The 27,293-nt window shown below is 39.5% G+C and overlaps 2 protein-coding genes across 2 annotated transcripts in view; both read left to right on the top strand.

Moving 5' to 3' along the window:
• Nucleotides 1-375: 375 nt before the first annotated feature.
• Nucleotides 376-12,793, top strand: urb1 (URB1 ribosome biogenesis homolog). Its single transcript, XM_072392116.1, has 39 exons — nucleotides 376-624; nucleotides 740-879; nucleotides 965-1,116; nucleotides 1,203-1,329; nucleotides 1,426-1,522; nucleotides 1,619-1,704; nucleotides 1,789-1,914; nucleotides 1,998-2,128; nucleotides 2,209-2,404; nucleotides 2,477-2,614; nucleotides 2,708-2,881; nucleotides 2,971-3,103; nucleotides 3,201-3,323; nucleotides 3,405-3,517; nucleotides 3,658-3,780; nucleotides 4,225-4,341; nucleotides 4,440-4,578; nucleotides 4,684-4,842; nucleotides 5,022-5,221; nucleotides 5,309-5,527; nucleotides 5,608-5,793; nucleotides 5,907-6,744; nucleotides 6,871-7,075; nucleotides 7,165-7,351; nucleotides 7,428-7,486; nucleotides 7,576-7,763; nucleotides 7,858-7,968; nucleotides 8,052-8,115; nucleotides 8,192-8,360; nucleotides 8,603-8,705; nucleotides 8,788-8,948; nucleotides 9,043-9,154; nucleotides 9,370-9,476; nucleotides 9,689-9,832; nucleotides 10,005-10,114; nucleotides 10,225-10,431; nucleotides 10,587-10,828; nucleotides 11,287-11,865; nucleotides 12,375-12,793. The coding sequence occupies exons 1-39, from the start codon at nucleotides 498-500 to the stop codon at nucleotides 12,563-12,565; spliced, it is 6,783 nt and encodes a 2,260-aa protein (XP_072248217.1). The 5' UTR covers nucleotides 376-497; the 3' UTR covers nucleotides 12,566-12,793.
• Nucleotides 12,794-14,360: 1,567 nt separating this feature from the next.
• The window catches only part of LOC140314083 (SR-related and CTD-associated factor 4-like), a 28,607-nt gene continuing 15,674 nt past the window's right edge, over nucleotides 14,361-27,293 (top strand). The window contains exons 1-16 of the mRNA XM_072392117.1: nucleotides 14,361-14,603; nucleotides 15,505-15,588; nucleotides 17,480-17,524; nucleotides 17,638-17,799; nucleotides 17,886-18,003; nucleotides 18,119-18,252; nucleotides 18,338-18,478; nucleotides 18,565-18,638; nucleotides 18,889-18,982; nucleotides 19,262-19,345; nucleotides 19,572-19,651; nucleotides 21,463-21,644; nucleotides 22,647-22,747; nucleotides 22,843-22,956; nucleotides 23,053-23,209; nucleotides 23,313-23,404. Of these exons, the coding sequence (XP_072248218.1) occupies nucleotides 14,574-14,603; nucleotides 15,505-15,588; nucleotides 17,480-17,524; nucleotides 17,638-17,799; nucleotides 17,886-18,003; nucleotides 18,119-18,252; nucleotides 18,338-18,478; nucleotides 18,565-18,638; nucleotides 18,889-18,982; nucleotides 19,262-19,345; nucleotides 19,572-19,651; nucleotides 21,463-21,644; nucleotides 22,647-22,747; nucleotides 22,843-22,956; nucleotides 23,053-23,209; nucleotides 23,313-23,404 (1,692 nt within the window). The 5' untranslated portion in view covers nucleotides 14,361-14,573. The remainder of the gene's footprint in view (nucleotides 14,604-15,504; nucleotides 15,589-17,479; nucleotides 17,525-17,637; nucleotides 17,800-17,885; nucleotides 18,004-18,118; nucleotides 18,253-18,337; nucleotides 18,479-18,564; nucleotides 18,639-18,888; nucleotides 18,983-19,261; nucleotides 19,346-19,571; nucleotides 19,652-21,462; nucleotides 21,645-22,646; nucleotides 22,748-22,842; nucleotides 22,957-23,052; nucleotides 23,210-23,312; nucleotides 23,405-27,293) is intronic.

The following is a 27,293-nucleotide window of genomic DNA, read 5'->3' as shown; positions in this document are numbered from 1 at the left end:
ATTAACGCTTAATGTAAATGATATTTAAAGTCGCTGCTACCATCTCCTATTATTTAGCTAATTGAACTGAACTAATCTGATGAGAGCTTAATTTAGATTAAATTAAGTGAATGATACTTTATTATCCCTTACTTGAAAGCGTAAGGGTTAAAGAGGAAACTATCTTTAATAGTTATTTTCTTACAATTACTTCATGTATCTGTATTTTTGTATACGATGGAATTGTAGCATGCTATGCTGTACACCAGTATTTTATGCCGAAGTGTTGCAGTTTTTGCTATGTCTGTTGAAAGGATGGAGCAGGAGAGCTCTGCGCGTTTAATAATGCGGAACTAAAGTTTCGCAGCCAACGTTTCCAAGCGGATGACATTTACAGGGGGAACTCTTCTGTTTACACCGCAACGTGGGTCGATTTGACTGCGCTCAAATGTCAGGGTTTTTAAATGTATAACTTACATTGCTAGCCATTGGTAGCTGTTTTCTGTGTGTCTATAAAAATGGGCAAAAAGCGCCGCAGCGAGGTGTCGGTGGAAACAGATGTCCCGGTGAAAAAAGAGAAAGTTCCGGAGTTCAATGGGACTGAGTTTAAAGTCATGCTGATGAATCCCACCACAGCCATGAAGGGTAAATATATTTGTAACACTGGCACCGGGAAAAATGCGTTACACAAGCTAATTAATATAAATGATTTATTTTGTTAACAATTATGTTTATCGAGTCCTTTAATTATCGCCTGCAGGGCTGGAGAAATTCATATCAGTTGCGAAGAAGCTGCCACGGTCCGACCTGTATGATGTGGTTGAGGGTTACATTAAAATCTCAATGGAGTGTGCAGAAATACTCAAATTGTTAGAAGGAGAAAAACACATAGAGAGCGAGGTAAGCTGAGGTTAATTTTCAGTGTGTGCCGCTGTCTGCCTGTCCGTCTTCTGTCATGTTTCTCTAATCAAACCTTGTTGCCCAGATGATGCTGATTTTTGAGAGCTTGGAAGTGATCCTTCTCAGGACAGCCAGTGACCTCTCCCACTTCAGCATGGTTGGCAATACGATTGTGAAAAAGATTGTTACTAATTACATGAAACTTCTGCAAGGGTCTTTCCATTCAACAAATCACAGGTAGGGGTAGTAAGGTCAGAAGAGTGTCAGTTGTCTGCATTTATTTCGGCGCATAACCACAGTCTGGTGTTTGTTGTTGTGAGCAGGTTTGTCCGGCAGTGCCTCAGTCTACTGTCTGCCATGGTGTCTCAGGGTGCAGAGGCTGCTCGAGAGGTCATGAGTCACATTCACATTAAAGCTCTGTCTGGACTGGCCAAGAGAAAGGATAAAAGGGTGTGGTGCAGCATCTGCCTTTCAGTTTACACCGTATCATCATGTAGCTGTCATCTCACATTTTCACTTTTCATTTTATTATATTTTATTTGGCAGGGAAAACCTGATGTTCGACAGGCTTTTATCCAATTTGTGCTGTCCTTTTTGGTGTCTGGAGATGGTGCAACTGTTGGGCAGATATTAGAAATTAAAGGTAAGAATGGGATGTGCATTACAATTCACACTGAATATTCTGCTCACTCTCTGTTGTGTGTGGCTGACATGTTGGGTTTTTTTTCATGTTGATTAGAACTCCTGCCACACATCTTGAATACGGGTCTGAAGGAGGACAGGATGTCCACAGTCAACCTGATTTTGTCTACACTGAAGACTAGAGTAAGGGCTCAGCAGTTCACACGTATACATTTTATTTTTAATGAGTATTTTGTAATTATATCTATTGTTGCTTGTTTTCTGCAGGTTGTACTTAACAAAGCCATTAGTAAAACACAGAAAATCCGCTTTTTCACACCTGCTGTTTTGGCCAACATCGCGTCTCTGTACAAATGGAATGGGATTGCAGATGCAGCCGTCGATGATGACAAAGTTAGTTCCTGGTTTGTTTTCCGTCTGTTTAAACAAACATTGTGGGTCGCATGTTCTCTTATTTTAATCGTGTTTTTTGTAAGGCGGTAGAGGACTCCGATTCTGTGGGGATATCCGTTGTCCGGGAACTTGTTCACAGCTTTCTTGTTGACCTGTGTTGCTCCCGTAAGCATGGAATCAGCTTCCACGATGCTAGCTTTGGCACAGCTAGCAAGTAAGTGATTCATATGTAAAGTTTACACTTAAGACCTCTGAAAAACTTCATGCTGATCATAATAGTCCACTTCCTTGCAGAGCTGGCAACCTTGTCTTGCTTCAGTTTTTGGTTGGACTGAAGCAGGCGACTGAAGATGAGTTGGTAGGAGAGCTGGTGGTAAATGTGCTGAAAGCCAGCCCCGACCTTTTGTCCAGATACTTCAAGGAGACTCAATACTCATACACGCCACGCATCAAAAGTGCTTGGCAAGACAACGTCAAGTTACTTAAAAAGGTAAATATTGTTGTTTAATTTATTTTTCTGTGAAATGTAGTTTTGGTAATAGCCCTCTGTGTTTTATCTCAGATATATGAGGCCCAGCCAGATATTTCCACTGTCTTTCAAACTCGTGAGTTGATACCTCTGCCCCGCCTGCTCTCGATGATCATGGTGGTATCTCTTCCTCCAGTCTGTAACAAAGCTTTCTTCACACAGGGCCTCAGCGTAAGTGACTTAATTCTAGTATTACTATTTCTTTTTGGCAACATTGTGGGGAAAAAACTGTTAATGTTGAATGTATCTTTATTTAATTGACAGCTTGCCAACTCAACAGTGCAGCTTACAACTGTGTCCATGATGAATTTTATCTTGAAAAAAGCCAATAAGAACATGGAATATCTTTTGGACAAGTCTGTGTGGATCAAGTCAGATGTATACGCTGCTGACATGATGGAGGAATTGGTACAGCAGTACAGGGAGTCTCTTGGCAAGGTAAGCTGAGGAAAACGCCATGTTGATACTTGCAAACTGGAGTGATGCACACTCAAATGCTTCAATCTGTTTTTCATATTTTCCAAAAGATCTTGCCTGACATGACGGGCATCGTTTCAACATGGCAGTCACTTAGCAAGAAGGAAAAGGCTGAAGGTGATGATAAAAAGACTAAGGGTGAAGAGAAGGTCGAGCTACCAGAGGAGAAAAAGGAACTGCCTGGTACTAACCTTCATTTATTTGATTTGATTCGAATCAGTCCTATTAACGAATGTGGATCATTTTAACTTGACTGACTCGTGGACTTTATGTTGAGCAGTTGCCGAGACAGCTGAGGTCATTCTGCTGAAGGCTCTGATTCTTCAGGTCATATGTCTTTACCAGAAAGTGGTGCCACATTTGGTTGTTCAGTGCAAATTTGACTTCAGCAAGCTCCTGAAAGGTAATGTGTTGTTGTTGCTATGATGTAATATTTTAACTGAATGGATCCTTTTTAAAGGCGAGTCATTTCAAACCATTTTAGGGATTGTGTCTGAGAAAGGAATGCGGGAAGAAGTTCCTCCAGTCTTGCAGTATCAGATACTGCAGTTGGCCTTGGATCTTCCTGCGAGCAAATTTTCCTGGTTCCGCATTCAGGTGAACATGTTTTATTGTGCTATTTACTTTGTCATTGAGTTGGTATTTTTCTTGTAATTATATTTATTTCTACATAAATATATATGCTGCTTTGTAATTACCGTTGTTGAGAACATCTTCTATATTTCTTTTCTTGGCAGGATGCTGCAGACGCAGAATCATCATCTGGAGAGAAGTCCGTTCTTTACTTGCTTCTCAAGATGTTTGTTAGCAGCATCAGCAACAGCCACCTGAGATCTTCAACACAGAAGCTGGTCCTAAAAGTAAAGAGCATTTCCATTTCCCTTTTCCACTGTGCAGTTGCTTTGAGCTTGCACTTAATGTAAAATATAGATAGTTAAATCTTTAAATAAACATGAAATCTTCCCTCTTAGTTGGCTTAAGGTGACCTATTGTTTATTCCTTATTTGCACCACATTGGTCCAGTTGGCTTATTACACCTATAAATGTGACACATTGTTGAATTTGATAACAAAGGATACAATTAAAGTGGATATTTGTGTTAGCAGTCCTTCAACTGCCTCAGTCCTTATAGTGAGACCATTCATTTTCCCATATCGATTGAAGGCACCTGACGCATCAATGCCATTGATTTCTTGAAAGCTAATGAAGTGAAAGCAACAATTGCAGAAATGTTTATGTTGCTCTTACTAAGACTCGGTTGTCAGGAAAAATAACCTTTGTTCTGTTTTCTGTGATGTATTCAGGTGCTTAAGGACACCGGTGTATTTGAGCACACTTTGCATGAGCTTGAGCTCTGGCTTTACCAGCTGGCCAGACTAGAACCAAACCAACAGGACACTGTTATCCAGTTTTTGGAGAGGGCAAGTCTACCTATGTGACATCTTTATTGCTGACATGTTACTACGCTTTCAGACTTGTAAGCCACAGTCGATAATAAAATCCCTGCTTCCTACTTTAGGTGTTGGTTAAATTGGTGTGCAGTTCCTACGAATATACAGATAAAGTTGCCAGCCTTGTCCAGGAGGCAGGTTATCTACAAGCTAACCTCGGTAGCCAGGAGGGCGATGCAACGAGCATCCCAGTCTCACACATAGATGGTGAGTGAGCATTAAGACATGGAACCAAAGTTCATCACGTGAAACCATAAGCGTGTCTGTGAGGCTTTGTTTTACAAATCTGATCCGAATGTCAATATCTTTTAGACGTCTTAGACATGCTGGATGTCATCATGGAGGGTAGTGATGGTGAGATGGAGGAGTTTGGGCCATCTCTGAGTGAAGACCTCCTGATCCAGACCTTCCCCTTCAGTGCTTTGGTCCCTGCTGCTCTGGAGGCTCGAAACAAACTGCCAGCTGACAAGAGTAAAACAAGTTTATATGTTAAATATATAGGGAATCACTTGTTTGTTGTTGGATTTTTTTAAGTTTAAGATGCTTTATGTAGCCTCTTTGTTCAGCTGTGTTTCTCTGTTTTCTTTATAGTTGGGTTTATTTCAGAACTAAAGGCACTGTGTTGTGATGTTTGTCTTTTCCTCCCTTAGGTGTGGTATGGGAATACTTGTCTGCAGTGTTCTCAGATGTGCTGCATTGTCAGAGAGAGCCACTCCCCCTCTGCGTAGCTCTGCAGCAGTACGATAAAGAGCTTGTTTCCTCCAAACTCCCTGCTTGTACTGATCCAACTATTATCCATCTTCATCATTACTACTCCAGATGGCTACCACAGCAGTGCCGTGATGAGCTGGTCAGTTTTTATTGCCACAAAGAGTTCTATAACCAAAAGTGACACAAAATAATGTTGAGAATTACAGTTGTTTTTTTTTCTCTTCAGTTCAAGTCTTCTGAATGCATCTCTGAGGGATTGCCAACTCCCACATCCTACTCTGCATTAATAAAAGCTGCATACATCCAAGGACCAAGCACTTTGCTCCAGGATACGTTCAGAGAAAATGTCAAAGAACGGCTCGCTTCCATGTCGCTGGCCGAGTTTCCAGTTGCACTCAAGCAGATTCTACTTTACATCAAATCAACAGTGGAAAGCTTTGGCACGGTAAGGGCTCAAAGCAAGCTTGTTATTCATTAAGATGTTAAGCAAAAAATACACACTGCGTATCATACCCTTTTGCACAGTTCTCCAAAGACACTGGAGCTGCTCTTCTCAAGACCCTAATGGGAATACTGCAAGACATAGTGACCAAATTACAAGGCTTTCAGGACACTATAAACTGTGAGCCTGCAGCAGAGACATCTCAAGAAGGATCAGACCTGTTTCTGGACCTCAACCAGTCATCAATAGATGAAGCCAATAAGGAGCAGGTATGAGCAAACTTATTTTTATAGTGTCTTTAATTGATGGATTATTATTTTCTCAGTTTTAATTTCACTGTTTTATTTCTAGCTGATTCTAATACAACACTCTTTGTATTTAGATCCTTGTGCCAGCTTTAAGCTCCATGTTCAAACATCCATGTGTGCAGCAGTGGTTTCTGGCTCTGGAGTTGTCTGCAGTGCCTCCTCACTCTCTGAACCCTGTTCGACTCAAGCACCTGTGTGCTCTGCTGACAGATAACATTCTGATCCTACTGAAGATCAGTGCTCCCACTCTTTGTGACCTGAGTCAGCTGGAGCTTCTCCGTAGCTACATGGGAGCTTTAGAAAGAGCTGCACTTAAGGAATTAATGGAAAGGGGTTCTCAACCTCCGAAGAAGCACTCCAGAACCTTTCAGGCACTCTTGTCTTTGCACAACTACATGGATTCCAGTAATCTGAGGGAAGTGGTCTCCAAGTTGTTACTTCTCCCTCACGACAGCCTCATCTGTCCCAGTAGTGGGGGGGCACAATCTGAGCTCAGTAGTTACGGCCATGTAGCACTGCAAATCCTCACAGAGTGTAAATCTACTTCTTGTGGGGACCGTGGCACATTCCTGACACAAGCACACCTACACGGCCTTGGGACCCTTCTGCTCTCCTGCTCAAGCCCTGAGCTGGAAGCTTTCCTTCTCCAGACTCTGACCAATGAGCCAGGCAATGCTAAGCGTATCCACACAGATGTGCTGTTGCACTGCCTCCAACGGCCTCTCCCGGACACTCTGGCTATCAGTTCTTTGATGCTACAGAACTGCTCCTCTCACCGCCTCAGCTTTGAGCTGTGGTGCCTAGAACCTGCAAATATGGAGAAGCTATCAAATGAGACAGAAGCCTTCCTCCCACTGGTTAATACCTATCTACAGGCAGCAAGCAGAGAGGACCCAGCCAGGCCCAAAGATGGTGTGTGGTTAGACAAATTGTCTATTGTTTAAATGCATAAAGCATTAGGATTTGTGGCACTGTTTCCTTTTCTTACAGCCACTTCTGTATTAATTTATAACGGTCCAATTGCTGTTTTTTTCTTAGTGCAAAAAGAAGCTTTAAAAGTCTTGAAGCAAGCACTGTTTGCCAAATTGTCTCAGTGTATTCTGGGAAAACTGACGAAGGACTCAGGAGCCCAGCTTGGTGAGACGTTTTCGAGTCTGATCAAGCTCTCTGCAGACACTGAAGACGTCTGGGATTTGATCAAAAATCTGCCCAATGCTCTTCAAAATGTGGACAGTTTTGAAAGGTAAAACTTACAGAAACCCCAAGTAAAAATATGTGGTTACTTTTAGATGTTATTAACTAAATTTTCTAAATGCATGTTTTTATTTTCAGATGGCAACTCGTAGATGTTATCACAGAGAAACTTGCTGACTACCCAGAGGAACAAGAAAAATGGAGGAGGTCTGTCATCAGTGCGGCCCTGAAGTGTCTCGTAGCCTCATACACCCACTCAAAGGATCTGGCTGCTTCCCCATCAGACCAGGAGCAGAACATCTTGAAAAGACTGCAGCAACTCTTAGTGAGTTTATTTTCCTCCTACATGTGCAACACGTGAGATTTCCTTTTACATTGTGTTATTTCTCTTTCTCACGCAGACATCAGCAGAAGACTTCCCTGCATCTGACTGGAACAGTTTAGTCAAAAATGGACTGAAGTAGGACATCCATCTGAAACTGTTTTTAATATTATCAACAGTTTAATCCCGTTTAATGAAGGGCCTAAAAATGTTCTTCAATGCTCTAGGTATCGCTACAGAGATCACCATTTCCTGAACACTCTGTGTAGTCTGTTGGAGCCGATATATGATAGCTGTGAAGTCGCGAAGGACCTGATACCATTACCCACGCTTCACATGATGACCAGCAGCCATTCTCAGTTCTTGCCCACCATGCTGGACTCCAATGAAGAGCCCAGTGGGTGTCAAGCTAAAGGTACCATTCTTTAACGAAAGTATAATAAAATTGAATCAGTCTCATTGAATCGGTTTTATTAAACACAAACACACTTATTTTGTTGTCATTTCAGAGGCATTAGTATCCCTTCTTCTTTGTCTGGTGAAAAAGTGCCCAGCAGTGTGTAATATTAATCACTTTGTTGTCCTTTTGGGAGCATATGGAGCTACACTGTGTACATCAGGTAAAACAGACCCTTCAGGGAGGGATCAGGAAGTACTTTTTCATTTGTTGTCCTTTCATTTTAGAGCATATTTTATTTTCTAGATCAGAAACTGTTACTGCTTCTTCAGGAGTATGAAAGAAACCAAGTCGGTCTGATGAAATTCCAGTAAGTTAGTTTTTTTTGTCTCCTATAAAAAGACAAGTGTTTGAAGCAAAAGCTCATGTCAGGATTTCATTTGCAGGTCATTGTTGTGGGGCCCTGCAGCTGTGGAGCATCACAAGACCAGGAAAAGCCTGGGAGCTTCTCTGTGGAAGCAGACGAGCTCAGACGACGTGTTGGCCCTCCTGAAAGCTGACAGGATGCTTCAAACTGTTTCAGAGTTCCCACAGCAGCGCAGAATCATCCCCCAGGTTTGCAGTTTGAATCATGGCTATTTGTCTGTTCTTTAGTTACTCTAAAGAATCGCACCCCTTGATCACAAAGTATATTTCCAGAACACCCGTCTGGGAAGAGCTTTGGTTTAATCTTTCAAAATTGTCAGAAGTAGGATTTCATGATATTCTGTCTTATGAATGATTTGATCAAATGTATTAAAAAGTGAACAAACGTGTTTTGTTTAGGGTTTTAATAGACAATTAATCCTCTCTTTCAGGATAGTAAAGCGCTCCTGTACAGTGATGATACGGTGAAGGATTCTGGGAACTTGTATGATCCGTGTTTCCTCCTACCTCTGTTCAGTGCCATACTGAGGCCAGGTAGGATATCTGCTCCACCTTTTTGTTACTCAGAATGATAAGTTTAGGTCATCATGTTTCATTTTCTTTCTGTTTGTGACAGAGTGTGTGATCGACTGCCTCAAGTTCGTATCCAGCCACGCTTTTGGGGTAACGGTAATGGCTCTGAGTAGCTACGACCCGAAGGTGAGAGCAGCAGCTTACCACGTCCTCAGCTGCTTTTACCAACACCTGGAAGGTGCTCGGTTCAGAGAGAAGAGACAGGTAATTAGTCAGGGACGTGATGTCTGAGTGTGCAGATACTGTGTGTGTGGAAATCACTTTGAGAAAAACTAATGAACTTGTTCTTGTTAAACAGCTGCTGTACTTGATGGACATGGTCAAGAATGGAATTCGACAGCAGAATCAAAGACTTCCATTTGTTCTGACCACCTACATCACCAAAGTGGCACAACAGATGCTCAGACCCGGTGTGTAACCCTGATCTCTCGAATTAGCTCCTTGCCTGTGTCACTTAACCCTCAGCATAGGAGTGACCATTTGTTCAAGATTTGTGTGAGACTGAGCCAGACAAGAAAGTCGTCTTTTGTATGCTTCATTTGTCACATTTCTGTGTACAGTATAGTGCTAATGCAAAAGCTTTCAGTATTCTTGACCTCTGCTTGGTCTTTCCTGTATTCCCCAGAGGACCACATGTATGTGGTCTTAAACAGATTTCTGCTATCCCACCAGAGTTTGGACTTCAGGAGAGTCCCTGAATTCTTCAAGCTATTTTTTGGCTTTGAGCTGGAGGTAAAGAATTTAAACATTGTTTTTGTGGTGTTGAAGTTATTTTTCATGTTTACCAGATCTTTGATTCCAAAAAAAAAAGTCTAAAGCAGACCTTGCTTGTGTCAACAGTGCATAACCTTTATCTGTTTATTTGCTCAGCTCAGGCCTTTTTTTAGACTGATGTTATCTGTTAGTGTGTCACTCATGGCAGTGTGACTTTGTTTTTCCTGCAGCACAAGGTGGAACGTGAGTGGATACTGAATGTGCTCAAGGAAGGGATCAGCGATGGACATTGCTATGAACTGTGCAACCAACAAGGCATCTTTCAGATCCTTTTAGGCTTCAGCAGCAGCCCCCTCTGTGATGAACTCCTCCAGGTACACGCTGCTGGAAATGCATTTTGACTTGTTAGTGGTGAAATCAAGACAAAGCTCAAACCTGTTATTTTTTAAGAAGGTTTGAGATGAGAGTTTAAAGATGAAATCTAACACATTACTCTCTAAAATGCACTTAAGGTGGCTAACATATTTAATGTGGGAATCTCCATAGGTGCAGATCATCAGGGTGCTGTGTCAGGCTGCCCGAGTGACAAAAGCAGCCTATGACCTCACCAAGAGCTGCGGGCTCCTAGGCTGGATAATGCAAGTAGTTGAAAAAAGGTAAGGTATTACGTTTGTTTTCTGTTCATTTTCCAGTTAATAGCATTGTAATAATCTCTTTAGTCTATTTCATATTTGTTACATTGGTCTGTACTTAATATGCTCCCCAGGAGTCTAAACCCACAGCTGCTCTGCGCCATCATTGACCTTCTCCACGTGCTGTGGTTTACAAACCTTGGGCAGAAGGAGAAAATGGTTGACAGGTCTAATAATTCTTCATCTACAGAGGACAAACCTCAGGGCTTAGTAAAATGTCTCCCTCTCCCACTCATCAGTGAATTCCTGTGTGTGACATTAGCCATCAGCAGACACCTCAGGTAAATCACCATGACTACCAAATACATTCAGTGTTTGTCAAGTCTAAATTGAATTTTTTAGTCACTCTTAAGGCAGATAAAAGTTGGGGCATCATCACATGAATGACTGTCTTTTGGTCAAGGATGCCAGTGTTTGTTTGATGTCCTCCTGCCAGGTTGGGTGTGAAGGCCACGCAGCTCCTCCTGTTTGTGCAGACTATTTGCTCTGTGCTGATGCATCGTGGGACAGCTCTCCGTGTAAACAAACAAGCTGACCGGCTGACACTCCATCCACAGCCGCTCTCCTGCACTGAAACCCTCACTCTGCTTCTCTGCTGGGCCTCCATGTCCCACAACACAGCCCTGCTTACCCAAATCCAAGCCTTGTCTGAAAAGCACAAAGTGATGGAATTGATGGGTAAGTGTCTTCAACAAAATGCTTGTGTTTCTTTAAAACACATAAATAAATAAATAAATAAATAGAATAGAGAAAATGAATGTTTGTTAACATTCATGTTGTCGTGATGGCTCATACTAGATACTCTAAAAATAGTCCAGTTAGCCCTTCAATCTGAGAGTCTGGGGCAAAAGAGGCCAAAATGATCTTAGCATTGAAAAAGCTTAAACTAAGACGTATTATTTGGCTTTCAGGGCTCAAACTAAAGCCAAACCTTTTCTACAAAGTTTACATCTACATAACCATACAGTATCTGAACTAGCTTTCGTCAGTAACTTCTGAAGAGTTCTGTTTTGTTTTTACATGGTTGTAGTGCTACATTTTGTATTTTTCCAGTTTCTGACTCTGTTTCAAAGCAGTGGTGTCATTCTTTATATCATAAACTAGATACAAACAGGTTTCTTCATTTTCCTTTTCAGGGACTGGGAAGGATAAGGGTCGAGGCAAGAGCTACATCTCCCACTACCGTGCACGAGAAGAGAACCTGGCGGAGGACATCAAGACTGAGAGAGAAGAGGAGAGTGTCCTGGCAGACTGTAAATTTTACCTCAGCAGGATCTGTGTTCACTGGGAGCCTGTGTTTCACCTCTCAGAACCCCAGTCAGCTCAGCCAGGAAACAAATTGGACTCCAGTCAGCTGGCCAGTGATACAGCACACCTGCTTACGAAGTGGTCCCTGAGGTGGCTGGTGGAGGACTTAAATGACGAAAACAGATCAAAAGAATTCTTGTTGTGGTTTGAAAAGGCAGTGATAAAACACAAAGAAGTTATAGATGTTGTGATGCTCGACCTCGGATTGAAAGCAGACCTCCTTCGGCTCTACCATCACATCTTTGAAGCTCAGTGTCACTCAAGCCTTTCAACGAGGGCTGAAACCTTCCGGCTTTTTACCAAAATAATGATTCACCTCCTAGAGACACAAGGCCACCTTCCACAGTGTCATCAAGCAGTCGTTTCTGCCTGCATGCCAGAAGCCTCTCATGATCAGTCTACACATGGTAAGACCCCGACAACTTATTCAGTGTCTCCATTTCTGCTCGTGTTAATACCAAACAGTGTTCTATGAATACAGCTCTTCACTGTCCCTCTGCAGATACTGACGGATCTCTTTTATTTGGTAGTTTTGTTAACAAACTGGCTTTTTTAGTCTTTTATGAAAGTTTAATTAAATGTTATTTTAAAAGACATCGCTTTGTTTGCTTATTGTAGTTCCCTGGAGTTAAAGAGTCTTAAGAGAAATGGTGTTCAATTTAAAAGACAAACAAAGAAAGCGAGTGAATTAGCAGGACTAAGCAAACAAAAATGTTTACTTGATAAGGATACTTAAGAGTTTTTTAATTGATTTTATATTATTAAGTTTAAGTCATGCTATCTTAAAAAAAAACAAAAAAAAAAACATGAGCTGATACATGTTTATTATCTGAGTGTGAGTATGATAAGCTAAGCAATCATTTAAAAAAACAACTGTGATGGAGGTGAATTACATGATCTGTTTTCTTCTTTCCAGAAGCAGGACGGTTCCTACTGTCGCTGTATGTCCACGAGTTGTGGAGTGGAGTTGCTTCCGCAGAAAAGTTCCTGTCTCATGTCAGTTTGGTGATCAGAGCCAAGTGCAAAAGAAAGAAAACATCCAAATCATCAAAGACTCAAACAGCCATCAGAGCCATCTGTAATGAGATCATCACCATGACGAGTTAAATATGGTATTTGGATATCTGACTTCACAGACTGCTGCTGTTTTGTAACCAAGGACATTTCATAAACAGTTATACAACCTTTGTTCAAAAATCTACTTCTGTTTTATACTTTTTTTGAAAAAATAAAACATTCTTGGATGACCTTATTTTTGTATTTGCATATGTGCAGTATTGCAACACAGATGGGGTCTGTGACCAAATAAAGATTAGGATTAGTACAGCTGCCCTCTCAATGAGTCTCAATAGTATACTCACTCTGCCCTGCTTTTAATCACATGTACACACTGCAGTTTAAAGCACACGATAAATGCGATGTAACATTTGTTTAATGGTAATGGTAGCAGTGCACTTTGTGGAAGGAATGATTAAATCATTTTTACACAGCACCCCAAACCCTAGATTTATAAACTTGATTTACCTCAACTCATTTCTGATTTTAAATCCACGTCCATCATTGCAGCTGGTCCACATTTATTCAAGAATGCAAACCTTCAGCCTCTGATCATGCACTTGATGCTCTGTGGTTTCCCTTCATTTTGGACTTGTGTCTCCTGCAATAAGAACTGCACAATATTTTTTAGAAGCTAAAGCAAAGCTTTGTGGATGTGAGCATTATTAATAGTACATAGACGTTTTTGTTAGGGCACCCACTTTCCCTTTCCTCCCATCTCCAACCAGCTTTGGCAGAAGATGCTTCACACTTACTTTGGCGAGTTTCCTCTGAAGGATATTAGATTCAAGCTAAGAAACATAAATCCCACAAATGCAGCCAGAGTTATCCAAAGTATTATGACAATTGAGTCTGAAAGGGGAGAGGGAAATTATCTTTTGAACACACAAGAACGGTTGCAAAAATTCCACAATATGCAAAAACTTACATTTGTTGAATTTCAGCTTGCTATCATCCACAATCACGGGTTCAATATAATCATAATAGTACTCCCATTCATATGGAATATCACTGGTAGAGTTGCCGGTAACACGCGCCGTCTGATTTATGGAGAAAGACATCTGTATTTTGTTTCTACAAGAAGGGAAGATGAAACAACCACAGTGACAAAGAATATTACTGCTAATTTTAAAATCTGTAAAAAATTCATAAGTCCCAGCGAAATATCCATTAAGCCTTCACCTATGTTCCAGTTTGGTCCTCTTTAGTTGCTCTGCTGTCCGTTCTGACTGTGTTGCTCAAGATATGCACACAGTGCGAAGATTTGGCCACAGGAGGCCATAAAAGAGGCAGTCAGTAAGATCTAAAAAAAAGGTGTTAGAGAAATTGGACAGGGTGACTAATCAAAAAAACTTAAGAGTTCTACTCCTCTCGATTTAATGAGTAAATAGAATGGATAGGCCTTATGCTTATGCCATAATACATATATCTAATTAAAGAAAATAATCAATTTCTTTAAGATAATGTAGTCAATCTATTATATTGACTAAAAAATAATAATAAATGTACTAAGCAGTACTCCAGAACGCTAGGAGGCATGCGAGCGTTAACTAATCAACGAGAAACGCAACTGCGATGTTCATGTTCTACGTAAAGTTCGGCAATTTGCCTTTTGATACCTTCTAGGTTTATTTAGTGGAATTAGTATGCGTTTGTATCTATCTTAAAATAAAAGCTTCTCGTGGTTACAAATAGGGTGTGTTAAAGCGCTAGAAGGAATCCCATAAAAGAAGCTAATTGATGACAAATGTTCGCAATGAATTACACTTTTATCTCAATTGCAAAATTTATGTTGGGGGCCATCTTTGATAGTCCTGAATGCAGCAACAACATGTGACGTCACGTGCTGTAGAACGTCCACTGGGTGGAACCGCGAGGCCAGCAGTACTCAATTTTAGCTTAGCAGAGCTAGCACTTTGTAGGGGAACGTAGGACTCAAAATACAGCCGTTCGACGTAACTTCTTGTATTTTTCTAGCTATGTAACCGAAAATCATTGCGTTTAGTTTGTGGCAACATATATACGTAAGTCAATCTGCTCTCAGTATTAACAAACCGTAATGGATGCAGTGAACGCGTTCAACATGGAGGTAAAGTTTATCAGTATTTGAGGCTCTAGAGCTTAATCCTTAAGCTAGCTTGATGCTAACTAACTGTATTTATTTTAGTTTAGTTGGCCTGTTATGGAGCTAACATTAATGATTTTCCTGTCAAACTCTTGAATTGACCCATTCTTGGGGAAACGTTTCTTCATTTGAGTGTATTACAAATTAAATGTAAGAAAAGATGTGCGTTTTTTCTTGAAGCTAGAAGCTAAAATGTTACTTGAACGCTCGTGCCAAACACGGCTTCTGGTATCAGGAAACAAATACTTTATAAGCCGAATATTACTTAATAAGATAAATGAAATATCCAGGAAAATAATCTCTTTCTTTAAAATAAAGTTATCATTTACACTAGCTTTACCAGGTAATGTTTAACTCTTCAATGACACTGTGTCCTCCCTCGTTGAGTTTATCTTTCGACGTGTTTTTGTATGTTTGTTGGAGGGGCATTACGCACTAAACTCTTACAGCTAAATACAGCTCCAACACATTAATTGCCACGGGTGAGTTTGGCATTACGTTCAGCTCTAGCTGACTTATAACTGAGAAATCGCATGTATTTACTCAGACTATGTCTGATCTGCCTATACACAGTCTTAATCATGGGTTCCAAAATGTGAGTGTACAATCTAGATTGTGAACTTTTCACATGCCTACAAAATAACAGAAGTCATGTACGAGGGAAATTAAACTGTAAATGTCAATACATTTGTAGGTTTGTTAAAGTCTAAATCTTTTGTGTATTTGTAGATTGTTTTCTGTATGTGTTGGTGTGTAGTTCGGTTGTTCCTAAAGTCTTTATGTATGGCATACCATAGGCATGTAATGGAATATATTTTCTTCTTTTCAGATGAACTGATATAAATCTTTTTTCTTTACCCTTCAGTTGTTCTCCATGATTGACATGAAGCCTCCGATATCCCGTGCTAAAATGATGTCCGTAACAAAATCAGCCATCAAAGCTATCAAGGTAAATATCAAATTTAATATTCATGCTACATATATGTCAACATGTAGCATGAACTAGATATTCTTCTCTCCACAATAATATAGGATAAGAATAAATGATTATATTTTTGTGAGTGTAAAGTACCTCTCCAGCACAATGCAAATGTCTTGACTCACCTCTCATTTCTTTAAATTTTTCCAAAACAATTATAAGAAGATGCAGTTATTTATTGGGACATGTGCAAATACAAATGGAAATACAGTGTATCAAGCAAAAAGCAGAGGTTGTATAGTTCGCAACAATCTTGAACCCAGCCTGAACTTACTTAGGCAAGCATTCTTGTATTGTTTTAAGTAGTTTTCAGAAATACTTCTCCAGGCTTCTTCAAGGGCATTCCAAACCTTTTTATTGTTTGCTGCCTTTTGTTCCATTTTCTGTCAAGATTATCCCACGCTGCTTTATTGATGTTGAGGTTTGGGCTCCTTAATCTTAAGTTTCTGTTTGTCGTTCCTCATGAATGTGTTAAAATTGATGTTATAGTAGCTGTTGTGCAGGGTACTTTGGTTTGTGTTTCAGCTGGTCGTGTACCTCTCATATTTGTAACCTTTTGTGAGTGGCCTGTTTGAAACAGAAAAAGCTGCAGACAAGTGTGCAAACACTGTCTCCATCTGAACAACCCATAAAAAAAACTTGCTTAGAAGTGAAACTGAGAAGTTAAAACTATATTTACATGTATGTGCACATTGTACTGGCTGTACAGCTTCTTATTGTGCTATTTATGCAGTGTACTGGTGACATTTTCTCAGTAGTAACGTCTACAGCATGTCTTATTCGTTGTTTAAAAGATTATACTCCAGTGTCAACATCACAGTTCAGTTGTGTAATGACCAATGCGGTAAGCATATTGGTTGTCTAAGACCTGTTGCCACTGATGTTAAGTGCACTTTTTGTTTCATTTGGCCTACCTTTTCTCTCAGTTTTCCTTCCCTAATAATGTCTTCATGACAGCCACCCTTCTGGAGACTGTTTCTAAAAAGGCTTTAGCGAATAGTAGATGGTTCAACTGAAAAGGATCAGATACATCTCTCAAGAGCTGTTAGGCCAGGTTTTTTTCCATTTCTTTCATATAATGTTCATCTGCTTTTTTTTTTTTTTTGCTCTATCAGAAGTTCTTTTGTCCAGTCTCTTGAAAGTGTTTAAGAACACACTACATCATACAGATATTTTTTTAAAGTTTTTGGTTGATAGCTCTTTAGGAAGCACATTGTTTACGTGAACATACAACATTATGCTTTTCAAACTGTGTTATCTGTGTTAACTGTGTTATAAGAAATTATCTGTCTTTGCGACTGGCTGCTAGTAGCAAAGTACCTAAAGATGCTATTGTAATTAGTTACATGTAAGTTATTGTAATCTGTTACGTGTAGGCACAACACTGACTCGTCCCTTGAATTAGGTGTCTTTTATGTACTTGAATGATTCTGAAGTCAGTGTTATTTGGCTTTATTGAACAAAAAATACTTTGCACTGAAAAAAGGTAGGGTAGAAAGACTGGACTGACAATGAGTCAGCCAGTCTCCAAAGAAAAACCGTATTACATCCTGAAGAACTATTGCTCAAGATCATCCTAAAAGATTACAAGAGACTTTGGGCCCTTAGAAGCAAATATAATGAAAGGGGGGGGGGGGTGGATGGATCATGACCTTTACACAGTCCAGTATTATTGAGATGGATGAAGCTTTGTAATGGATGAATGGTTGAGCAGTCGTATGCCTTTTTTTGACTTGATAAATGAGTAATTCACCATCATTGTTAAACATTGCTATTCCCAAGTTCTGTGTCTGTTTTATCTCGCCTTCCCACAGTACTATCTGGTCTTCTGTGACTGATATCTGTTTTTCTTTTGAATCAGCTTTACAAACATGTTGTCCAGATCGTTGAAAAGTTCATCAAGAAGGTATGTGTCATTGAGTCCGTTGCTGTATAACTGAGTGCATTTCATAAAAACAAGTCTTGAGAGGACACAAGAAATAAATACTCTTCGGTTGTTGCTGCTGCTGTTTGTTTCAGTGCAAGCCAGAATTAAAAGTGCCCGGTTTATACGTGGTCGATTCCATCGTTCGACAATCACGCCACCAGTTCGGTGTTGAAAAGGATGTTTTTGGACCCAGATTCTTAAAGAACTTCACTGATACCTTCCAAAACCTTTACCGTTGTTCGGAGGATGACAAGGTATTTTTTGTACTTTCTATATTATTATTATATATATATATATGTATATATCTCAATCTAAACGATGACATTTTTATTCTTATCAGAATAAAATAGTCCGCGTCCTGAACCTGTGGCAGAAGAATGGTGTGTTTGACATGGACATCATTCAGCCTCTGATGAATATGGCTGATGGCATCATTGTACCTCCTCCTGCACTGGAGGGTAATGAAATGACATTTTTGTAACATTGTACTTAAGCTCTGAGTATATTGGAATTATATGCCTGTTTTCGATAAATGCTGTGTTGTCATGTTTGATTATTCCTGTGTCTGAATAGCTCCTGTTGACCCCCAACCAGAGACACAGCCTCCTGTCAGTAATGCCTCAGTTGTACCTGCTGTGCCCCAATTACCCAGTCCGGATGCCTTAGCTGCTGTGGCACAGCTGTTTCAATCCCCCCACGGTCAGGAGGTAAGCAGTACATTTATTTAAATAGTCTGGCGGTTCTTTTAAGATTGAATTATTTCTCAGTTGCCCCTCGTTATCCCTCCACCAGCTACAGAGGATGCTTAAGAACTTCCAGCAGGCAGATAAGACACTGGCAGCCACCACGATTGCAAATAACTTGCCAAACTCGTCACATATGCCAGTGGCCCAGCTCAACCCTTATTGTGAACAGAAAAGCTCTTTAGCGGAGGTAATGGCATAGCTCAGTTGCTCAAAATGATTTTTAATGACAATTTGCTGCTTTTCATTCACTAAACTGGGCAAATATTTCTTTAGAAACTCCTGGATCGATTTGACTATGATGACGAACCTGAAGATATGCCGGTTTCAGAGGCAAACCTTCACTCACAGTGAGTCTTGGAAAAAATGTCTTTTTATTGAACATTCAAGGACAAAAATGCAGCATGATTTTTATTTGAGTCTTGCTAGCATGTTGCATGTATCACATGATCATATGTATTTTACCTTTAGCAGCACATATGAAACATTGTTAATGATAATATTTTCAAAAATATCTCAATGTGAAAACACTGATATTTTGAAGTTCTTCTCATGTCTGTGTTATATTGATGTGTGTGTGTGTGTGTTTTGTCATGACAGGGGCATTTCAAACAATGTGCTAAACCAGTTTCCCGGTCAGATGCTCAACACAGATTATCATCCTGATATGATGGGGCAGACTGGGGATCTAAAGGTATTGATTTGTAATTGCATGATAGAAAAACTCTTTATTCTGAAATTCAGTAGCTCTCTTTCTTTATGACACAGACATACGTCCACAGTTTGTTTGCAAATAAATTGCCTTTTTTGCATGTAGCACTCTGAGATACTATGGAGCCAGAATTGTTTCCACACCTGAGCTTCGTTGTCTTGTTTTGATTTTTGTTAGGAGCTGCGAGCTAAATTTTAAATGTACTGTGGTCACTTTTACTGCGATGTCCATTTACTGTAATCTTTGGTTGTCAACCCTAAGCAAAGCGGAGGATTAAGCCATGGTGAACATCATTTGATGCCAGATGGATATCATTCCACACACGAGGCTTACTCTCAGTCACAGGTAGGCATTTAATTGTCATATTTTGTTTAATTACTTGGTTTATAATATATATATTTTTAAATTAAACAGTTGAAGAACAACTATTGTCATTGTTGCTGGTCGGAAAGTTTTATTTTCACCAAAAATTTGACAAACTCAACTCTTTAAATTGTGACTTGGGACCATCAGTTTGGTTATAATGGACAGAAAATGCACAAATGGGTGTCATGTCATCATTGTCTAATAGGGAAACTTGAAAGAAAACTCATCCATGAGACAGGACGGCAGACACAGAGGTTATGGCAGAAGATCCAGGTCTGGTTCCAGGTAACAGCTGAGCTCATAATATAATTGTGCTGTATTGTAAGTACTCTTTTGTTGGGTGTACTGTGCTTTATGCTGTTTTCATTAGAACATATATTGAAACCCAGTATTAAATGACCTGATGCTAAATTCTCAATGATGGTAGTAATGATGAGCTCCAGTATTATCAGCTACTGGATGAACTAAGAAACAAGCCTTCCAAACGATTATTGCGGCATAACTGTTATCTCACCTTGCACATTTTTTCCTTATCAGATCAGTTTTCTCTGTTATAATGATAATAAATGATGTGGTTCCAAGCCAGCTAAGCCAATACGTAATGGTTACATTAAGTATTGCTGGATTGAGTAGATATATCCGTTTTGATTGGTTCAGTGTGAATTCTGACCATATTAACCCAAATTTTTAAATCGATGATGGATAAACTAAATAAGATTTACTTTAAAATTAAAATGAGTTTAGTCAGTGTTTGAAATTCATGTTTTGAAACCAAACGTCAAACAAGGAAGGATAACTAATGATGGTGTTACCTGTTCTCAAGGTTCATTCTTATGCCAGGAATATACTTACTGTTTAATTTCTTACTGTTTGTTTCACATAAGCAACTTTCTGTCAGGGCATAATCGTTCAAATACCTGCCTGTGTACTATGCCTGTTACTGGTGGATTCCACCAGGGGGCACAACAGGGGACTTTTCCTCCATGCACAGATGTTAATTGTGCTGATCTCCTGCCTGCTATTTCGACAGACATATTGTCAGTGTACAGTGGCAAAGGTACAACTGAAGATGTGGGTAATTGCAGATTTTCTCTACAAGCTTGTCATCAAAACTTGCCACAGTTCATCTTTAGTTTGAACTGCAAGCATTCTGAATACTGGCTGTGATTTGTCAGGACACGTCACCAAGAGCAACAGGGCCCCAGACTGGAAGAATTGACACCTTTTTTAAAGTTGTGGGGATGAAAAAAAAATGGGTCTCTGAAGTCACTGTTTGAATATTTACAAAGATTGACAGCACAGCGTATGCTCTGTTCTTTGGAGTTACCGAAAATGAAACAGTGAAAAGAAAGAATTGTACATATCTCTCCCTAATTGAGACGTTAATGCATCAAACGGTTATCTTAAACTTAAATTTACACCCTTTTTGTCATCCTGACTGTACGACCGAACAGTGTTTTGGTATAAAATTGACTTCTATAATTGTTCTATTTTAGAACATACTGTATATTTAACTGTCCGTTTATTAAAAAGCTCCTGTAATTTGGTCTTTTTTTCCCCCACATTTTTATTTCTGGTGGCTAAATTTTCCAGCTATTACTTGAGTGTTCATCAATGTTATAGTTGGGATAGAAAAAAGTGCTTATTAAAGTAATCCATGCATGTAAATTTTGTGCAGTTGCTCCTAAAAGATTTCCAAAGGGGGAGCACTGGTGCCACTAATGGGAAAAGCCCATCTGGAACTTTTCACGCCATGCTTTGAATAGATGTGTCTAAACCCAGACTCATTAGAGGTCTAAAGTTAACTGTTTTCCACTGCCAGTGATGTGTGATGACTGGGTAGCATTACAGGGACATGCACACTTAGTTGACAGCCTTTGTACTGGCAGCCTTTGTATTGAATTTTGCAGTGCAAAGTGTTAGAATTTCTCTATGAGTGATCTGATGTGGACTCTGCAGGGTGCGCTCCACATCTGTAGACGATCAGCTTTGTTCACGTTGTCTTTTCGAGCTCATATAATAGTGAAAATGGTGATTTTTTTATATATTTTCTTCCTCTGTATTTGTTGACATCATGTTAATTGTTTGTGTTCCAGATCTCCAAGGCGAAGAAGATCAAGATCTTCGTCTCGCTCGAGAAGATCAAGGCATCAGCGTTCTCACTCAAGAGAACGACATTGGAGATCTCGCTCTAACTCTCAGGACAGAAGTGAAAGAGAGAAGGACCGAGAACGCAGACAGAAGGGTCTTCCCAGCATAAAGAGCCAGACACTCAGTGGTATGTTTTCTGACCAAAACAAACACAGTGCACATCACTGCTGGGTTCAAACATTTTTCCTTTAAACATTGACTGCTTTGTATTTCCTGGGAATTTATATTGGTGTGTCACTAATCCCCAAACATACAGTACTGCAAGGACTGTATGTGTTGAACAGTAATGGAAATGCATTGGTTACTTTTTGTCTTTTTGGTTGGGCTGCATTCGCAGGGCCAATCTTTTAAGTGCAAACATGGGTTAACTGAGTAATTGTCCGCCACTCCTTGCTTGGATCTGGATGTTGCTCATTCAGAGCGTTTCAGAGGTGACCCGTCTCTCATGGATCCTGTGTACGAGGTCTGGGGCTGTGCTCTCTGAGCACACGCACACACATAAACACAGATCCATCTTATGATGATGATAGAGAGATGTTCAAACTGGTTTCACTACAAAAACTTTATGTTGCAAGTCTTTTGCATGGACATGGAAGCCTTCTGTGGACAGTCAATGCACAGTCAAATTTTTTTTCTGTAAGCTAGCAGCCCAGATCCACACACAATTCTAAATATATTATATTAAAGGAAAGGATGCATTCATGAATTTAACTTGAATATTCGGATCTGAAATAAAGTTCACAAAGTTCTAGAGAAACGTTTCCAACTAGTAAGAAAGATTTTAGGTGCACCACCACCGCTTGAATTGACTTCTCTATAGCACATTTATTTTTTTTCCACCTTAACTGCAATAAAAAACCAAAAAATAAACAAAGCAACACTTCTTCATGTGTGCCGGTCATGGTAGCGCATGTGTGTTGTATGTACAGCACACGCAGGTCTGCTCTCATCAGAACTTAGAGAGGAAGGAGACAAAATTCACCTTTTTTTAAAAATCATGGTTTTATTCAAACTACATTTTGAAATTCTCTTCTTCTTCGAAATAGATAACATTAAACGGTAACATGTAGCTGTGATTTTCTAATCTTTAAAACTCTGATAAATGTAACATTTCTCTCTTTGCTTCTAGTTTGCAGTACGACACTCTGGGTTGGACAGCTGGACAAGAAAACTCAGCAATCCGACGTGATGTGCCTTTTGGAAGAGTTTGGCCAGATTGAGTCCATCAATGTAAGTTTGGTATATGCCAGAGACTACTTATAAGATTGGGATTTAAGATCATTTTATCTTCTTTCTCCCTTTTAACTTTTGTTCCTTGTGTCCAGATGATTCCTCCAAGGGGCTGTGCCTATATCGTTATGGTTCACAGACAAGATGCTAATACAGCCTTGAACAAACTCAGCAGAGGGTCATACAAAGTCAATCAGAAACCTGTTAAGGTATGTGTTATTTGCTCTTCTACCATGGCTTTTTATTATTTAACTGTGCGTGTGCTTGAATCCATGATGACGACACCTAATGTTCTTCTTTCCTAGATTGCTTGGGCTTTGAACAAAGGTATAAAATCAGCACACAAAAAGTTCTGGGATGTGGAGCGGGGAGTCACTTATATTCCCTGGAGCAAAGTCAAAGTTGAAGAGTTGGGAAGTTATCGGGAAGGGGGTATGCTGGATGCAGAGACACTAAATCCAGGTAAAGGCACATTTGTTCTGTTATCATGAACTTAATCTACCTGTTTCAAACTATAAGTAACTGTTTTTTCTTCTTTTGTTTTCTTCTTATTCCATTGGTTTAGACTGGAATTGTGGTAAGGACCTCAACAACAAGGCAGCTTTAAATGGAGCATTGGAAATGGTACCAGATAGGAGTGTCGCTGCTCTCGTTCAGGTAATGCTAATGCAACCCTTAAACACTTTCTTTTTAATACTAAAAGTGTTTTTATTCAGTCGCTTTAATGGCCTTGAGGAGAGATTGTTTCACAATCTGTCTAATGATGGCTGTAAATAAAATAACTAGTTGTTGCTTATGAGTGGTGGAGCCTATCTGAATCAATTCACTTTTTTTTTTTTTTAAATCAAAAGTCAAGTTACCACAAGTTAAAACCAAAAGAAATCTGTGACCAAATCAAAGGTCAGTATCAAAATTGAATCCATCTGAGATTTGCTTGCCTACGAAAGCTTCTCTCAGGTCTTTTGCCAGCTCTGGACATACTTATTTGTAATTGGTTTATTTTCCATAGAATCATTGTTTTTACTATATGATCATTTGAGCGTCCTGCCCTGTTTTGGAATAAGGAAATATTCTGTACAATTCCACAGATTTCAGAAAGAATATATGTTGGGAAATTAAATGTACATAAGAGAAATGCTCCAGTTTATTGGATACAGTGTCCTCTGTCTGAGCAACTTTGTATCTTCTTAAATGGCCCTGTTCCCTCTTGTCTTTGTGTCTGCTGGCAACAAGTTGAGCTGCACTTGCTTGCAACTTTGCCAACTTTAGGATATTCTATTTTAGAAAATCACCTGACATGTGGTGACTCTTCTTAGTCTCAGCCCTAAAGTGTGCACATGCTCTTCCTTCCTCAACTTTCACTGCCAAACAAAGCTGCAGCTCTATTTTAATTGGGTCTGCCCCCCTCTCCCACTAAAGCTGTTTTAGCTATGTAAGCTATTCATATTTTTATTTTTTACTAGCTGATAAAGGGAATTCTACTACTGTGGAGCTTCTTGAGCAGTTTGGTTCAGCTCGTGGTCAGACCCCTCATCCTATACTTGTACACAGAAAATCAGAATAGGATCATGCAACAATCCCTGTCTTCGGAGGTTTTAGACTCTTATATTTATAGGTGCTCTGTCAGAATAAAGGCATTCTAATGTAATCACATTACTTATACAGTATAGGCAAAATGTTGATTGCAAATCACTCTGAAACCCTGGAGGGTTGGAATTTGATTGGATTTAATGTGACATCACACATATGGCTTTTAGATTAAAGTAAGCACATTTCATATAAAAAAACATGTCACATAGTGCCGTTCAGCCCAGAAATACTGAGAGATATGTTTTGGTTTATACGGCCCAGTCCAAGTATCAGATATGAATTGGATCGTATACAATAATTCAGTTCTTCTTTCTAAGGACAAAGAACATTGTTTTCTATAAATTGATACTTGTGTTAGGTCTTCTGTGCTTTGACATTGTCAACAATTTTTGTGAACTTAAAGTCAGTTCAAATGATACTAAATTAACCATTTGAGCAAGAACAGTTAATTCTGTTTCAGCCATTGTGTCATCATGGTATCGAGGAGTCTGTGAAAAAGTCGGTAAGAATGCTAAATTAATGGCTGTGTTGTTTACCAATGACTTGGTTACCAGAACTAATGTCAGAATTGTAATATAATTATTATTATTATTTAAAAAAGCTGTCTATAGCGATGTATCCACTCCTGCCTTTGAATTTACATGGTGCCAAACCACACATCTGGCTCAGATACTGTCGACGGGTTCAAAAGAGCATAAATTGGCACTTTTGATATACAGACTTTGAGAGCATTCTTTGCCATGAGAGTTTCATCCTTGTCGTGCAGGTTTCTCAAAGCAGTCAGTTTGTCATGATTACATCATGTCACTAACTGCAGCCCGGGAGGTTTCACAACCTTCTCAGTTAAAGCACGTATAGTTTGTCTTTCTTTGTGTCGCTCCATGACTTTCTAGTTCAACAAATAAGCAATCGCATCTAATTGAACTTTTATCCACTTTGTCACAATTCAGATAGGCTCCTCTGCTGATAGGCTTTGCATTCAGCAGTGCTTATTTATTAATTTCTTCTTTCTTTCCTGCAAAGTATTTGCATCTCCACCCAGTAACCTTGTACTGTGTCATATAATCTTATTCAAATAAAGTGGGAATTAAAAAACTTTAATAACTGTGGTATGTGTACAAGGGATGCATTTCTGTTATCCTTTATGTGTTCAGTAACTGTTGAAAATGTACAGAGCATGTGTGTTTGGCAAAAGTTTCAGTAGTTTCCTATGACTTAAAAATGATTTCCTAACCATTCAGCTGTGATTTAATTGTAACGATGTTTAAACAGTGGAAATCAGTTTACAGTGAGTGATGGATATTAACTTAGGAATGTCCAAATAGCGATCTTGCAATAACTTGAAATATCTTGCAAAAGTTACTATTAAACATAAAATGAGCCATCGGCAACGCTTCACACGAAGCAGGACTGTTAGACTGAGCACCTCGCTTGGAAGAAAAGTTGCTCACCTCTTGTGATGAAGTGATTGTCACTAGTGGCTTCTACTGGGACTAAAAGGTCAGATTGGGAAGAGGATTGTCAAAGTGGGAGACAAGGTAAGCCAACAACAATGTCAGCCAGACCGACAAAATGTTCATTTTGCACAGGAAACTAGCTTTTTAAAATAATTTAGTTTTTTTTTTTTTTTTTATAAAACGCATATTGCAATCGACCAATCAAATCACTCCTCAACCCCTTCTGCCACAGTTTTGTTAGCTGTGAAGAAATCTCAGGTACCTAATTGTGAGCTTACTTGATTGAGTCAGACCTGTTTCCTCATTTTAACTGAATTAAAAGTTTTTCATGCTTTCCTCTGGCTTTGCTGTTTAGCCATCACTGATCACCAAAGAAGATCAGTTAAGGTTATTGGCTTTTTGACAGCTTGCAGCCTTTCAAGCAGTTAGCACAATAAGCTCTTGATCTCAATCTGAAGAGTTTTTCTGTGGGAGTAACCTGTGGTATATGAATGTTTGATCGTCTGCCTCGTCTGTTCTTCTTTCTCAATAGCAGTTTTATGACGTCTTTTTTATCTTATAGACATATAGTAATATGAGAGCGAAGTAAAAGGAGGATAGAGTGACATAGCATCTATAGCAGTGTATAGCAGCTCTGCTTACTCGGCCCGTCTCTCCAGAAATGTGAAAACGGTACACCTGAAATGCATCCACATGTGTGCGTCGGCAAAGCCCAACATTTACCTACTTTGCTCTTACACTCCACATTAAGTTCAGCTTTGTTTCAAGAAAATACCGGTTTTGATGAGCAAAAGTACATGTGATTGGGCTCGAGGAGTAACAGGAGGCTCTCGGGACCTACAGGGTGGACCTGGGCTTTGGCATCGGCTCAAAGCCTTTTTTTCCTATGGTCACAAGTAACAGAAAGAGCGAACAAGAGGTTTTGTTTGAATGATGCATCCTGTACGAGTGGACTCTACGAGAACATATTTTTTTCTGGACACTGGAAGAGCAAGAAAAAGTCCAAACAAACCCTGCTACTTGTGTGGAGGCACGTCAGGTGAGTTGGTGCTCCTTCTGGAGACATTTGCATTTACACTGTTGAAGAAATGTGGCCACATGCTTCCTAAACTACCATCATATGTGGTCTGAGCAGTTGGTTTTGAAGGTGTCCGCCCAGAGTGCCTTTACACCTGTACTCGTACCGCTCCGCTGGTGATTGATGCCAGGTCGTATATCACCTGTAAGGAGCCTCATTAGAAAAAACTTTTCTATTTTTAGGTTTGCCTGCAAACTGAGATTAATCTGTTTTCATTAACAACCCCATTCCCAAAAATTTAGATGCAGTGTAAAATGTAAATGAAATGCAATGATTTGCTTAGCTCATAAACCAGTGTTTTATAAAAAAAAAAATAGATCTATAATCATATTAAATGTTGAAAATTAGACTTTTTTACTATTTAAGATAAAGAAATTTAGCTTAGCTTGAATTTGATGGCAGCAACAGATGCCTGAGAAGT

Source organism: Leuresthes tenuis, unplaced genomic scaffold (genome assembly GCF_036924035.1).
Source record: "Leuresthes tenuis unplaced genomic scaffold, fLeuTen1.0.hap1 SCAF_9, whole genome shotgun sequence".
Classification (NCBI taxonomy): domain Eukaryota; kingdom Metazoa; phylum Chordata; class Actinopteri; order Atheriniformes; family Atherinopsidae; genus Leuresthes; species Leuresthes tenuis.
This window is presented reverse-complemented; position numbering and strand designations above follow the sequence as displayed.